Source organism: Dendronephthya gigantea, unplaced genomic scaffold, assembly GCF_004324835.1.
Source record: "Dendronephthya gigantea isolate DGI-Jeju-01 unplaced genomic scaffold, DenGig_1.0 000023F, whole genome shotgun sequence".
NCBI lineage: Eukaryota > Metazoa > Cnidaria > Anthozoa > Malacalcyonacea > Nephtheidae > Dendronephthya > Dendronephthya gigantea.
Window position 1 is genome coordinate 244,947 of NW_021163033.1, and position 15,519 is coordinate 260,465.

Consider the following 15,519-nt stretch of genomic DNA (forward strand, 5'->3'; position numbering starts at 1 on the left):
ATAAGAAATCAATGCTGGAGTATTTGCAGAGGACGGAAAGGAGATCATTGGCGTCTCTTGATAAAAACTGAAAAGTTCCTGTAATCCTGAAAACAAAGGTCTTTCGCACTGGAGTACACCATATTTCTGTCAGCTCAATCCTATTACGTTCACAGAATTTAATTGTAACAAAATTAACGAATCCTAAATCACTTTTACTTACAATTACATCTATTTATCACACCTTTTGACAGTTTTATATTATATTACAAAAACTCAAACATTTAATTTAATATCATATTAAACAATTACTTTAAAAACACTTAACCAACACGCAGCAATTTTTATCGCAAGCTGACCAGCGCAACTGATTTTAACAAATTTTACGGAGTATATATATATTCATGCTGCTGTTTACACAAGAGAAAAAAATTAATCCGGAACATTGAATGAAGTTTTAAATCCTAGCGTAAGGTTATGAATAACTAGGACTTTGATAAATGTTGAATGAGCATTTGCAACATTAGGTTCTAAATATTATTTTAAAGCGCCCAGCGAAAGAAGCAAGTCTTAGGACTGACTAGAATGCACTATAAATTAAGTACTGTTGAAGTCCAAAGAATGCGGAAAGTTTTGGTCGAGTTTCAGACATAAAGGTTGATTTGAAGTCTCGTGAAAACCTGTTTACACTATTTGACCGCAGTCGGAATTCTCCGCCGGTGATTTCCGAGCTGGATGGAAGGAAGGTCAGTTCATCGGCTTTAATTTAAGTACACTTGCACAGGTAAATTTTTCCTGGGCGATTACTGATTACCATCGTGATTACAAAGCAGTCGCAGAAGATTTCATTGGAGTGTAAGCCGGTCTTGGACGCAAAATAGCGGGGGTTTTAAGGATGGCCCCAGTTCAACAAACTATGTACATCATTTTTTGGTTGAAATCGACCATACAGGGGTCGCTTAGTCGTCGTTAATAAGGCCTTGACTCAGAAAATACTGACTTGGCGGCAATCTTGGTTGTAATGTGGGAGGCTTGAAGGCGCGCCTGCAAAACATGGCGCGGGTGGCCAGCGGATGATCTTCGTTAGTAAAAGGGTGCACACTGTTGATGCCATCGCGATGGAGATATCGATATGTTCGTCTGTACTCTTTATCAAATGAATCTGGAATAGGAAAGGTATGTGTTGTAATCCAGTCTTTGTTGTTTCTGCAATGTGCTTTTGCAGGTTTATCACATGAATCTTTCATTGAAATCTAACGTGTTTGCGTGTAGTATACCTGAGGTAGCCAAGAACTAGTTGTGTCCAGTTTCATATTGCGGTCTGTGACACACGCACATTAGTACCAGACCGCAATGTGAAACTGGACCGTGTATAATGCAGAAACAATCTTATATGTTCTTCCACATCTCAGAGAAGAACTTTTTGGTTCATGTGAGTGTTTTGAATGTCTGTTCACTTCATGACTTCAACACAACTTTCTTTACCTATCACAATGTTGTCAGAGCCACAGGCCATCAAAGACAGGAATAACATTTCTCTATAAATACTCCTAAAACGCGAAACAAACACATTTGATAACGCATGTTGTTTTAAATCACCGTGTTTCATAGTTATCGTTTTCAACAAACCATTGTATGTTAGGATTGATTAGCTTCTGTCTGTTTCGTTCCTCGAAAAGAAATCCAAACGGATTTGCGATGTCGTTCCTCTTGATATGTGCCACAACAGACTGGACGACACTGTAAAAATTATATAATAATTTATACTTGAAGCTTAAATGCAGGCAAAAGTTATAAAGTTGACGTCAATGGAACTGTATGATCACAGCTGTCCATACTACTGTCTTTCTTTACCTCCTGGGGGTCCAGGATCTCTCGTCTATAGTTGCATCTTGGTGCTCATGAGCTAAAAAGATTACCATCTTTATTAGCATCGAAAAAAAAATGGCGAAAATGAGAAAGCACGACTAAATTTTTTTGTCTAAAAAACGTAAATCATGTGATTTTCTTGAAAATATGGATTTTCTTGGAAAATCAAGGCTGTGTTTTGAGTTAAGCACGTGAAGACAAATCAAATGTTGTATTTCGCTTCTTCTTCCCCAGCACGAATAATATATTTCATTGCAAATTAAAAATAGTCAGATTTTTTAGCTCAATGTGAAAGGAAACTGAACAAGCAAACAGTAGACCTTAAAAAGCAACGGACCTTGGGACAAGCAAAAGAACGACACTATGGTAGGGTGGGGCACAAGATATTCGATATCATGGCATTTGATCGTCCAATGAAAAAACAGCAAAACAAGCTGTATTGACATGCAGTAAGGTTGATGTCTCACCAGGGACGTTCCACAAGACATACAATGGAATATGGTCGTTGTCATTTGGTCGTTCAGAGTCCCACGACGTGGAAACAATAACTTGACCATCAAAATCCTTTGAAAAAGATCCGTTTAAGTTTCTTACAGCACAAACGTTGAGCGTAGAAAAGCTCAAATATATTTACCATAACATTATTGTGTGTAACCATAGCATAACATCATTATATATTTACCAGAAACATAATTGATTTAGTCATTTAGATGTTCACACTAACACTGATCAAAGATGGTACCTACCTTGGGGCGGTCAAACGGATCGTCATCGCCATAATTTCCGTAAATGTGGTCCGTCAAATGTGTCGGTAAATTTAGACGTCGAAAATACCAAGCCTTAAACGTAAGCATATATAAAGTATAGGGATAACCCTGAAACACAAACGTTTACTTATAGAAAGCTTTTAACACTAAATTGGCCTATCAGTTTTAAACTGTTCTTCCTAGAGGTCCAGTAAGGATCATCTCATATTGATCTAGTGTTACTACAGGAGGAAACCTAAACTAAACTAGTTTTATTTATACTGGATAGCTCCATTAGTTCTAAAATAATCTTCCTAGAGGTCCAGTAAGGATCATCTCTTATTGATCTAATGTCTGACAGAAGGGAACAAATAGCGTTAGCATATAACAATAATATAAAAAAGTATTGCAGCAGAATTTAATACCGAAGATGAATGCACAAGGAATCACATAACCCGCCCACATTGTCCCCTGATATCTATACATCTCAATTATACTTACCATGTTCCAAAATATCACTTGTTTTTCTCTAATGATATCAGGGGATTCCAGCGCCCCGACACCCTCATTGTCCATCAAATTTTCCAGTTCTTTCCTCAGGACCAGAGGACTGACGTAATTCACCGATATGACATCTCTCTCTTCTGGGATAGCTGAACAGATATGAAATAAACACATTGTAAAAACAATACGAGACTAAATTTCATGATCACGAAGTACGAAGGAATAAAGATTCACATGAACAGGTGTCTTCTTTAACCTCCCCCACTGAGCCAACTATTTAATTATTTGAATTCTCAAAATTCTCAAAGAGAAATTCTTGCACGAAATCAGATACTTCACAGAACTTCCACATAACTCAGTTACTAGGTTGACAAGTGACATAAAACAGAACACACTAAATTAGATTTACGTGCATGAAGATTGCATTCTCATGCACCAGAATACGTCAACTGAACATTTTAGATACGAACATGAACTCTCTTGGTTATATATTCACTTAAAAAGCGTATATGGCAAACCTAAAATTATGTGAGAAAGATATGTGAGAACTAGGCTTAAAAGGACTATAAATTTTAGCTCGTCTCGTTTTGAGCGCAGTTGTGAAAGGACTTCAACACCCAACCAGTGGTCCTTTCTGGTTCAATTACAGCATATTGGATTTATATTGGCTTGCTCTGCCTGCTCGTTATTAGCTTTTTCATTTGATGCTTGTCAATCATTCTGTCAAGCGAGGAGCATTAAGGTCGACAATTATTCTGTCAAGCGAGTAGCCTTGAGAGTAAGTGAAATTGGAGGCCAGCCTTTAGGCCTGATAAACGTTGTTCTTCGGCTTCTCATGTGCCCCATTTTAGTATCAAAATGGCTCAAAGTCATTTTACGCTTCTTTAATGCATGAAAAGGTTAATTAATTACTTATTTTCAGATCTGAAAATCTATCCCAGAACTATGATTGAGCTTACATAACTGTCTTAAGGCACTTTTCCACTCATGATTGCCAATCAACTCACAAGCTCGCTGCATCTAATTCAATAAACTGTCAAGCATTGTGATTGGACGAAATGTTGTTTTTGCGATGAATGAGTGAGAGCCTTGAGTACATGGGCGTAGTAATTTGTTTGAAAATATGAATTGTGTCAGCTTATTGTTTAAACGAAGATATTCAAAATCCGTTAGCATTTCGTGAGAAAAAATCTCGTCAGTGATTTATCCCAGAACTATGGTTGAGCTTACGTAACTTTCTCAGTCGGGCGTTGTAATTTGTTTGAAAATTAAAATTTGACTAATTTGTTCGCGAATTTTACCTGTGTGGATTAACGCAACTATAAAATGCTAAATACAAAAATCTAAAATTTGCTGGTGAAGAGGGACTTGTCAAATGTGACGGTGCTTGGGTTAGAATTTAAATAATGGCATCCATATTTGTAAAGTGTAAATATTGATGATAAACATTTATACATTTGTGGGTCCCAACAGGGTGCATTCAAACTATTACATTACATGGTCATGGGCGATTTCAATAGTTTTAGGTTTTTTGGGGACACCCTGACCTTGCGCTGTAGTAATAACAATAGTTCGTGACGACAAAAATTACAATAACAAATAATTTTTTTATTGACATTAAAAAAATTAAAAAAAATTCTAAAGGGAATTATATAGCGCTGCCATAAAAGACAATACGTTAAAACCTTCTCACTCATACGTCTACATCAGCTTAAACAGTTAACATCAAGTTGTTTCATTGAAAAGTGGTATAAAATTCGATCAATAACTGAAAGAAGAATGTTGTTGAAAATACTCTTGTGTTTCTGCCTTTTTTCAGTTGTTCATTCAGGTGAGAATTCAAATTGCTTTTTATTGGCTTATCGGAATTTTTAAGAGTAAATGGACTTAAAATACACATATTGCTTCGTGTTTTTAATACGTGTATATTAGATCATCACTGGATGAAAATCGCCTCCGAGCGTTGTATTGGGCCCAAAAACGACCATTTCAGTTCTTTTACTTACACTGGGTCAAGCAGGTTTATTATTGCCATGAAATTGGTTCACACGAGGGGCGTTATTGGATGTAATGATCAAAGTAGGTACACACTAAATTCAAAATGGGGATGCGACAATGCCTTACATAGCATGAATATTATCATCACAGGTATGTACGAGAAACTGTTCCTCCGTATTATTTTGTTATATAATCATTGAACTAGAATTAAATCGTTAGACTAGAATGATCTGTTGCGAAAATGTTACGGCATTTAGCTATATCTCATGGTCGTGTATTAACAAGATACAACGGTAGATGAATAGTTAAAAAAATATCTTATTTTGCCGCAAATATGTGATTGGAAGAACTGATTTATTTAATTTATGACGATTTGACTTCTTAGACACAAGGAACAAACACATCTATCCCTCGTCAGCCTTGATTAGCCTGCGCACAGGCAACTGGTACGACCTTCCAGGCTATAGGCACAACTCCCCGGAAATTGTTTTTTCGGATCCAGGATTCCGTTATCTGCCGCACGGTCAAGAAATGAGAATCTGGTACGGAGAAGATTTGGCTAACTCAAGGGAAGGCAACAACTTTGGATTTTCATGCATGGATGTCTATGTTTATGTTGCATCAATATAGTAAATCAGTCTCCTTCGTTCTCGCGGCTTCTTATACATAATCGCTTTTTTGTGTTCGATATATATTCGCTTGTGAAGATTTAACCCGTCGATATTTCTCTTAGTTTGATTTAAGAGCTACGTAACAGTATGATTACATGTTTAATAAATAAAGTTAAAAAACGCAGTTGTATTGTATTGTTGTATTGAATATTAAATCATACGGTTGCTTGGTTTAACATATGTAAGCATAAAGCCTTAAAGGATTATTCCGCTGACGTTCAAGTACAATCCTCACTCACTCATCTACACGACCAGTTTAATTTAAAATAATACGAATTTTATACCAGACTAGCTGGTTTTGTCAAATACCATGCAATAGGACAAAAGATTAGCAGCTGAAATCATAACGTACGAGCACGATTGCTTCAAAATATTTAAGATGATAGACGTAATGAAAAAAAAAATCAATTGCTTACCGTAAAGACTGCTTTGACTTCCAATCCCAGGAATACTGTTTGACCGTGTGATTCCAAGACGACGAGGCTTGGGACTAGCTTGCATGAGACCCGTCCCAGGGCTATTGTGCGCGCTGCACGGGGCACTCGAGGGGTATCGATTCCGTGGGCGAATGTTCACGGGTTTAGTCGCACCAGGGGGGGAGAACGAGCTTGCTAATCCGGGGGATTCGTCTTGTATTATTCGCCGCGCAATGTTGGGTATGGGAAGAGAGGGGTTTGAAGCGCTTGGGGTGTCCACGGTGGGTAGGAAGTCACTGCTGGAGTAACTTGAGGGGGTTGAAGAGAAATTACTGCCGTCTCTTGATGAACAGTTTCTGTAATCCTGAAAAGAATGATGACGTCAGTATGTGATGACGTAAGAGGATGACGAGTGCAAACAATGAATCTCGAGATATAAACAAGGTTAGTTTACTGTAGTTGAGGTTTAATCCTGTTGTAAAACTGGATCAAAAAGATCCTTACTGGACCTCTCGGAAGAACAGTTTGGATAATATCTGGCGTGAATAACCCGACTTGTTTCAACTGTGTCCATTATGCTATCAGAAAAAAGTGAAAAATATTCACCTTAATTTTGATTGTCAGTGAAACAGCTTGATTGGTCGCACAATATGGACAGCTGAATAAAGACAAAGCACGAAATGAGTGAAGTCGTCACCCCCTAGAACGCACCGCAAACACGCCCTCCAATCCACAGCAGCCACCCCCCTCTAATCCAATCGTAAAACGCCCTCGTATCCACAGCAGTTACCCCCTAATCCCATCGCAAACACGCCTCCCCAATCCACAGCACTCATCCCCCCTAATCAACCTGAGTAGTCTCCCCCAAACCAGTCATCAAGTCCTCTGAAGTCTGTTTAGATACCTTGTGTTAAGGTTTGAATCATCTGATGTCCATCCGGCCATAATCTCTTCATCGTAAATATATTTTTCACAATTCTTACACTGGTTGCAACTACATATTAATGCTTCGAACGAGACGTCACGTGGAACCATTCCACAATGGCTGCGCCAATCAACAAAGTCGATACTTGATGTCGTATTCTAAGACAAGAGGAAATTCATAAGAGTTTATCCAAACCTCTGGGAAGAGCTGTTTGGAATTGATAGAGTTATTGGAGACAAAGTTAGTAAAGTTAGTTTAGTTTAGGTTTCCTCCTGTAGTAACACTGGATCAATAAGAGATGATTCTTACTGGACCTCTAGGAAGAACAGTTTAGAACTCATAGAGCTATCCAGTATAAATAAAGTTAGTTTAGTTTAGGTTTCCTCCTGTAGTAACACTGGGTCAATAAGAGATGATCCTTACTGGACCTCTAGGAAGAACACTTTAGAAATGATGGAGCTGTCCGTTTTTTAGGGGTTTTATACCTGATAACCTTCCGTTCCCAGATCCCCGGAGATATCATCAGCGTTAATGAAAACCTGATATTGCGAAGAATCAGTAGAATTGGTGCTAAGCGATCTTGTTAGGTCAACTTTCCCGCCAAAGACGTCAGAAAGATCAGTTTGGGACGAGGACTTTGACGATACTCCACTATCCGCGCGGAAACGACCTGGGGACGGTTCTAAATCATCAATACCGCTGTCGTTCGACTCCTTGAAGTTCCCAGGAAAGAACTCAGAGTTGGAGCGCTCAGTTTCGTCAAATAAATACGTCTTGATTTCTATCGGACGCTTTCGTTCTTTAAATTTCAACATGTAATTTACAGCGGAGATGAAATGAAACATGCGACGCCATCTTTGAAAACTGGTCGAAGTCGAGGGCCACTTTCCTTCGAAAACAGCCTGGTCGTGAGAAATATACATAAATTTGTTGAGAAAGAAGCTCTAGCATGCTTCGTCAAAGTTAGAAATATTGCAATTATATTTACCGGTTAACTGTCGCACTTAAAAACACAAGATAATAGTTTCTGATTCAAGCACTCAAGAAAGGTTATTATATATCTATTTTACCTTCATATAATAACCATACGTGACAGCATTTGGTTCAAAACCATTCCTTTTCATCTCATAATACGCCTATAAATGCATATTAAACACATAGCTAATACCAATCGCAAGAACGCATACGTTAATTGTTAAGAAATGTTTCTTTTCCTAATGAAACACCAGTTTTGAAGATACGCCACAACGATTCTATTTTAACCAATTTGTGATGAAATTTTAAACGGACAGTAATCGTGTTCCTAATTCAGTTTTTTGTTATAATTTTTCTCACCTTCACAGCCAAAGCCGGGTGATCATACTGACCACATAATTTCATCAAAATACGATAACAGACCTTCAATGAAAAATTACAAAATCATAAGTCCTTTGTAAAGGATTTTACAACGAGGCAGTTCCACTGTATAGTACGCTTATATATATAGACTTTATTAAAACGTTCTTTATAAAATTTAAGACTATACAGTATAAAAAATTGAGTAGAGTTACCTCATCGGGAAGCTGAACTTTCCCCTTCTGCATTTTGCAAAGAATCTGAGGGTAACAGGAAGCAAGGTTTAAGAAAAAAACAACAACAATACATTAGCTGTCATGCGAATCTTAATTTATATTTAATAAGTTTAATTTTACCTCATAAGCATTAAGCAATGCCTTGGCTTTATTGTGATGTGATCTCACGTAAGCCGGGAGATGAATGAACCAAATGCTGTAGCAATACGCCAAGAGACAACTGTTGGAAATAAAAACGTTCATCAATCGCCAAGCTTATGCGCTCAAGACAGGATTAACTGCTTCATATTTGCATAAGTTAAAAAATAAACAGGTCTAAATAGTCACAACTAACCTGGACCATAGCGATGGATTCTTTTCAATCTTCTTCACGCTCTGGATAAAAGAGAAGAAATGAAATACTAAATATGAGTGTACCTTGCTTTTTAATAGGACCAGAATTATATATCTCATCGCGAACCTTCACAGACTCATGACGTTCCTTCGGTGTACGCTTGCCGTAGACCGAGACAGGACTGGACACGACTTGAGGAACAGACTGCGAGGTCTCTGTGATAAACAGCTCGTCTTGTAGTTCAGGAAATGTGGGGTAACTGAAAGGAAAATAAAAAAGGTGTTGGAATTTCGATTCCCATGGCATTTCACACCCCAGCGACCAAGTTATTTCCTCCTTGAGACGATCGGAAGACGGTTAATTAAATGAACGGTGAAAGGTCAACGCTTTTTCATGAGATGTTAAAAGCTTACACATGAATATAGCTCGTTACAATTGACTCAAATGCGCTGTAATTAACGACTTTCTTTGTTTAACATGAAGACGTTCTTTCAGTCTTAACGAGGGTGGACGAAACTGACCTGTATTGCTTTTGAGGATCATGATCATTGGGCGCCAGGGGGGTGACAACATACGTTCTGTTGCTAGAAAACAATACAACGTCATTGTGAAACTGCGAGGTCAAACATGGTCAGATATAGCAAAGGTCACTTACCTTGTGACATCATCTATCTCTATAAGAGGTTGATCGTTGTCAGCCTACAAACAAAACAGCCAAATAAATTATGTCAAATAGACTGCCGAATATAGATGTGTTAGTTCCGAATGTCAGCGAGGAAATCTGAAATTTTCCTAATCTAAGATCTAACCCTAACCTTAATCCTAATCTAAGACCTAATCCTAACCTTAATCGTAATCTAAGACCTAATCCTAACCTTAATCCTAATCTAAGACCTAACCCTAACCTTAATCCTATTCATAGGTATAACATGAAAAAAACTAAAAGCATCGAAGTTTGAAGATATTTTTCCTAAAAGAAATTAGTTTCACGTACCCTTTCCGAGCATTCGTCGTAGAATTCCAAATAAGGATCTTGGGATGACACGAAAGACCGCTGCTCAATAAATCGGCAGAACAACTACAGCGAAAATAAGGAGAGGCTGTGAGAGACTGAGCACCTGGGATAATTATATGATAAATGGAAGACAAATATCGTACCTGAGTCTTTGTGATGATTTGAAGAAACTTGTGAAATGAACTTGGTCGAGATTTTAGGAAACCTGAGGAGACGTTTAGAAAATTTTAGTGCTGAAACATTAGAAAAAAAGTAAATATTTTACTATATTAGTGGGAGTAATGCACCTGCATACAGAATAATATATAGATCAGCGAATACCTTGTAAATCAAATAATGACTCTTGACTGAGATCCATCATATTCTTTGGGGCTTCAGTGATTGGCTTCAAGTACGACCTATAGAGATATGAGAATCACAAGTGCTTGAAACAATGAGAAAGGATGGCAAAAAAGATAGCTGACACAGCAGTTGTTGAAGTACATACAGTTTCATATATCCGTCTGTGAGGTCGCAATATATAACTGGACAAACAAATTCTTGAGCTGGGGAACACTTATCATATCTCACCTGTATCCTTTCAAGATGGTGATGTTGAATCTTAAGAATGCTTCTTGGATGGCGACCTCGATATTCAGCTGAAGAAAAAGAAAATCAAATTAATTATAACTTTACTACGATAATAATCATTATCTGATGAAATTTTTTCTCATATTACCCTTTTCTTTGCATGGGATGAATCGTGTTCCAATGGTGCTAACTCTATCGCATTGTCAGAACCAGTTCCCTCCTCACCTGAACAAAATGACAACATTTTTATGCAAAAAAACCCTCTTCAATGTGAACCTCAGAAAAGAAAATAGAAATAATTACCACGACAGAGCTGGTGAAGTTTTGCATACTGAATCTGAAGTTTATCCAACAGCGCCTTTCCAGGTTTCTGGTAAAAAAACAAACACAAATGTCTGGTCATTGATGTGACTATATTCATTAGAAAACACTTTCAAATTTTGAATCACCGTCTTCAAAATCATCTTAAAATAGTTCTGTGGTAATGAAAACCGGAAAGAAGAGATTACCTTTGGAAACAATTTCCAGGAGAAAGGGGTTTTATCGTAGATTCTAGAGAGCAAGGGAAACGAACGAAAAACATGAATGACAGACAACAACAGATACGTTGAACAACATGGAGGTAGGTTGTAAGCTTACGGTGATATCATATTTGTATCGAGATCAACACAAATGACGTCATCTGGTGGATCGCACAGCTCAAAATAGCGGGAATCGATTCCTACAAACATTACAATGCAGTGTTGGTTTTACCACATAAAAACTATGTTTAATTTTGAACGGGGCAAGCTCGATCAGTACTGACAAAGAAGTTCTCTCACATTGACTCACAAAGATCTTAAATATCGATAATCTTTTCCAAATTGGTCTGCAACAAATACAGACAGAAATCGCTAAATGACGCAAGCAACATACCAACAATAAAAGGACAGGGTGCATTGAGGATATCGGATAACGCCACGGGACACAGAGGGACAAAAGGGCATTGCCAAGAGAATGGAAAGATTATCTAAAATAAATATGTGTATTTCATTAAACAAGTGATAGAAAGATTTGTCCAACCAGAGATCAGTTAAAAAACGCAAAGAAATATCATCTCGTAAATCACATACACTGACAAGAGCTTCGGAAACACTCGTAAGAAGCGCAGCTCGGAGTGAGTGAATGAGAAGTTTATGTTCAGTTAGTGCGTAATAAAATAACTTGATGGAATTTTCTGGACCAAGCCAACGGAGTAGAGCAGAAAATGATGCGCCACTAAAGAAAACAAGACGGGGAAAGTTAATTTGGTTAGTTCTTAAAAAGATGTCATCAGTTACATAACTGAAGCATCTCACCTGACAGGCAAACTTCTTAAGTACGGCTGACATATTTCAAACGGCTCGTAAAGATTCATCTAAAATTAAAAGTTGTCAATTTATAAAACCTCCATGAAACTATAGATAATTTTCATAAGCCTGCTATAAGATATTGTGTACTAGCTGCGAATTCTGTATGGGTCATAAAACTCCGTTTCAAACTCTCGCTTAAAAACACTCGTCGACTCTCAAAGCATTTCATTTATCGAATACAAACCTGAACGAGAATCCTGGGCCTTTGCGGAGATGGGAAAGGAACATTAAGCATAAAATGCGAAATATATCTAAAAAAACCCAAAAAGCCTGGAATGAAATACACTCTGAAAACAAAATTGTATATTTCATCGGTTTAAAATGTTCAGATGCAGTTTTGTAGTTCGAAAATAGCTATTTTTATATAAATACCGATACATTTTTCTCATGGTGAAAAACTAGAGCTCACCTTTCTAAGGGAATCGGCTGGGTCGAGACAGAGATACGATACAAAGACGATAGAAACTTTTTAAAAGCTTCAAAGAAAGGCCAGTGGGAGAGCAGAGCAATACACTTGTTGGAATGAACGATTTGTCTCAAGTCGCCCAAATCCTGTAAAAAAACACAGGATAATATATGAATGTACTTTACAATTGGACAGTATAACTAAATGAATGTACTTTATATGAATATTTTTATTCTTCTGAACACAGGCATTCTTATTCAACATACTTTGTCATTTGTTGAGATGTTTAAACACTTTTTCATTTCTTCAGTGACTTGGTCTTCAGGAAGCTCCTCGAAAAACGTAACGCCGGCTCCGTAAACCTGACAGTGAAGCAGTGTCACACTTAAGTCTAACGTCCTTTTAAGTCATGGGTCAAGAGATTTAATGATTTTTCGAGAATTCCACTGCATTTTACAGAGATTTTCAAGCACCTCCTTATGCTTTCATTAAAGAAACTGTAATATCTTGAAGGACCATTGACTGCATTGAAGTTTTCAAACTGCGATTTTTACACGACTGGCTGGGGATATTAAAGTTCACAATCATATCCTTCTGTACAAAGCTGGAGGTTGTTGTATCGATTGGAAAATAACTCTGACAATTAATACTGTGGTATAGCGCAATTGTAATCATATAAGTCGCTTTGCAGAAGATTGATAAGGTTTGAATCATACTTGCAGACATCCTGAGATGTTGTAGGGTGTTTTTGATACAATATCCAACAGCATTTCACCTACCTTTTGTCCTTCCTGACGAGTGAGGATGAATGTGGAAAATATTGGCAATGGATGGGGGGATTTTCGAGGCCAACACTCAACGATAGCACCCATTGGTAAACTAAAGTTCGGGACTTTTGGTGGCAATGGGAAACCAGCCAAATCTTCTTTTGGATATCGACTAAGGATTTCTATATTCAAGAGTTTACACCATTATTTCAATTTTGAATAAAGACTGCCGATTTAAGTATCAAATGAAAAAGAAGTTGTCTAAATATGAACACTCTCAAACCTGCTTCGTATGTGATGCAGTGAGGTCTGGCTGGTGATTTTCGATAACACAGGAAGACATCCGAACTAACCTGGAAACACAAATACAAATAAATCACCTTGCAAGAAAAACAAGTTCATGACAACCAAAAACAGGCTACATAAAATCACCACATACCATTCCTTTATTCAGGTTTTTTTGAATTAAACAAAATGCATGAGGTGTCTGCTCACCCTGGAAAGGTTTGAAACAAATGTTTATATTAAGTTCACGCTTATAAAAATGCATTTGAAATCATGCAACCATTCACCGAAAATAATTTCGGGTTAATTTAGAATGGCACATGTTGATTATTAACATCTCACCTTGCTAGTGTTGATCACGTTAATATGGGTGACAGCTAAGGATGTGTGCGTCACCTTTGCAGAAGATCTCCGATATGTAATAAATATTCTATTACTAGAACTATCACTGATGTTTGCAGAATGTCCTTGAGGAGTTGTGTCTAGTATATCACAACCAGCGATGAGCCGTTCTTTACCTTCATAAAGAACACTGAAAACAGATACTTCACTGTCAGATAGTTTGCATGAGGAACCTTCTCAATAAATTGCAGAACTTTTGGCAGGAATATAACTGCATTGGGAATGTAAGATACACAAAATCCAACTCACCCAATGTCCACAATTGGTGGCTTATCTCTTCCCCGCCGATAACACAGGAAGCATGAGTCACTTCTAAGTGATCCCGAATTCAGATCAGCTGTGTACCCAGTTGGTGTTTTTTCAACACAGGTGAACCCTTCTGGTGGAACTTCACCTTTACTCTTAAAAATAACTGTTACATCTGTGATTGGGTCGAACCTTGTGCCGTCTCCATCCAAATTCCTTTCGGCATGTCTGCTAAGTCCTGTAACGACAAAGTAGTCGGCAACTCTATGCGGTTTTTCATTATCATCCATTTTGCAACATTTTTATTGTCTCTTCATTGTCTCTATATCCGCATCATGTTGGTTGCGAGAATACTCTTATCGTAATGCCAAATAGTACAGTTGAATTCATGACTCTTCAAAAGCTGGTTGTTCTACATAAAAGAAGAATAGAACAAAATCTTGAAAATGCCACTACATTCACAACTTCTACAATAACAAAATTTAAATCCTAATGATTGTCATGCAATCCCCTCGTTCTTCAAAGAAATAAAGAGGAATATGCTAACTTCAAAGAGCCAAGGTATAAAAAACCCATTACCTTTGTTCTAAATATAAATCTAAATTCAAACTATAGACCATAGAGTTGTATAAAAATGATATTTTCATGTAAAGTATTAAAGAGCAGATTTTAAAATGGTCTCAGTTCACCAGGAAGCATTATTAACAGCAAGATATCATGATAATCTCTGCTTCCTGATACTGTAATACTTGTTAATGAGCTATTATAAATATCAAAGGTTTTATAGCTCCTTATATGAGTTATATCAGAAAGACAATTATCTCTAAACACGTCCTAAAGTGAAAAGAGTTGTCCAAACTATCGAGGGATGGGATTTATGTATGAACACATCATTTGCTATACTTCCGCAATATGTCATTGTTAAGAAGTATTTAATGTTAGGGTTGAGATTTTTTATCGGATTACGAAACACGATACGTTTACAAAACTGTCAACAGTACATATAGATGGAATCAAATGCAATATTGTATTTAACGTAAAACAAGAAATTGACGCACGACTATGGCAGGGGCCAACAGCGATTGGTGGTTAGACAATAGTTAGTTTATCTCTTCTCTTAGATACATGCAATTTTATAAGCATTTGAAAAGCATTATTGCACAATAGGAAAACAAAACGACACGGCAGTCATTGAATAAAATATAGACAACTCTGAATTGGGTTTATTGCGACGGTAAAAATAAGTAATACAAACGGACGTATTTTACAACATGAATTCTGTACAAACCTTGGGTCTCTCTTAATTCGGATATAAACAGAAATCAAGCGATCGGAGAGTATTTCAAGGCATAAACACACGTTTCTGAGCTAAAAACATTGACATGTACCAATTTTGTCCGACTCCATTGATAATAGCCTGCAAA

At 37.3% G+C, this 15,519-nt stretch overlaps 1 protein-coding gene across 2 annotated transcripts; it reads right to left on the reverse strand.

The window, feature by feature from the left end:
- Positions 1–166: 166 nt before the first annotated feature.
- LOC114522529 (C-myc promoter-binding protein-like) lies at positions 167–15,508 on the reverse strand. Of its 2 annotated transcripts, none has more exons than XM_028543235.1 (39): positions 15,384–15,508; positions 14,099–14,507; positions 13,790–13,979; positions 13,602–13,658; positions 13,446–13,515; positions 13,175–13,344; positions 12,662–12,757; positions 12,399–12,541; positions 12,174–12,240; positions 11,936–11,994; positions 11,711–11,855; positions 11,514–11,607; positions 11,238–11,319; positions 11,108–11,150; positions 10,902–10,968; positions 10,747–10,823; positions 10,599–10,666; positions 10,350–10,426; positions 10,172–10,233; positions 10,008–10,091; positions 9,669–9,712; positions 9,535–9,597; positions 9,140–9,272; positions 9,014–9,054; positions 8,800–8,899; positions 8,659–8,703; positions 8,444–8,506; positions 8,179–8,244; positions 7,594–8,010; positions 7,088–7,266; positions 6,790–6,841; positions 6,184–6,547; positions 3,096–3,247; positions 2,595–2,687; positions 2,316–2,412; positions 1,834–1,885; positions 1,609–1,719; positions 1,465–1,529; positions 167–1,141 (listed from the first exon to the last, which is right to left on the reverse strand). In XM_028543235.1, exons 2-39 carry the CDS (start codon positions 14,383–14,385, stop codon positions 939–941), a joined length of 4,278 nt encoding a protein of 1,425 aa, XP_028399036.1. In that variant the 5' UTR covers positions 14,386–14,507; positions 15,384–15,508; the 3' UTR covers positions 167–938. The 2 variants fall into 2 exon arrangements, with proteins under 2 accessions (XP_028399036.1, XP_028399037.1); XM_028543236.1 differs by lacking the exon at positions 15,384–15,508 and adding an exon at positions 14,675–14,720.
- Positions 15,509–15,519: the final 11 nt, after the last annotated feature.

Excerpts from the sequence above, each read along its gene's own strand:
- LOC114522529 (XM_028543235.1), bottom strand. The coding sequence starts at position 14,385 with ATGGATGATAATGAAAAACCGCATAGAGTTGCCGACTACTTTGTCGTT. Across the intron at positions 10,969-11,107 it reads CCTGGAAATTGTTTCCAAAG|AAACCTGGAAAGGCGCTGTT; the intron begins GTAATCTCTTCT and ends TTTTTTTACCAG. Across the intron at positions 3,248-6,183 it reads AAGTCAAAGCAGTCTTTACG|CTATCCCAGAAGAGAGAGAT; the intron begins GTAAGCAATTGA and ends ATATCTGTTCAG.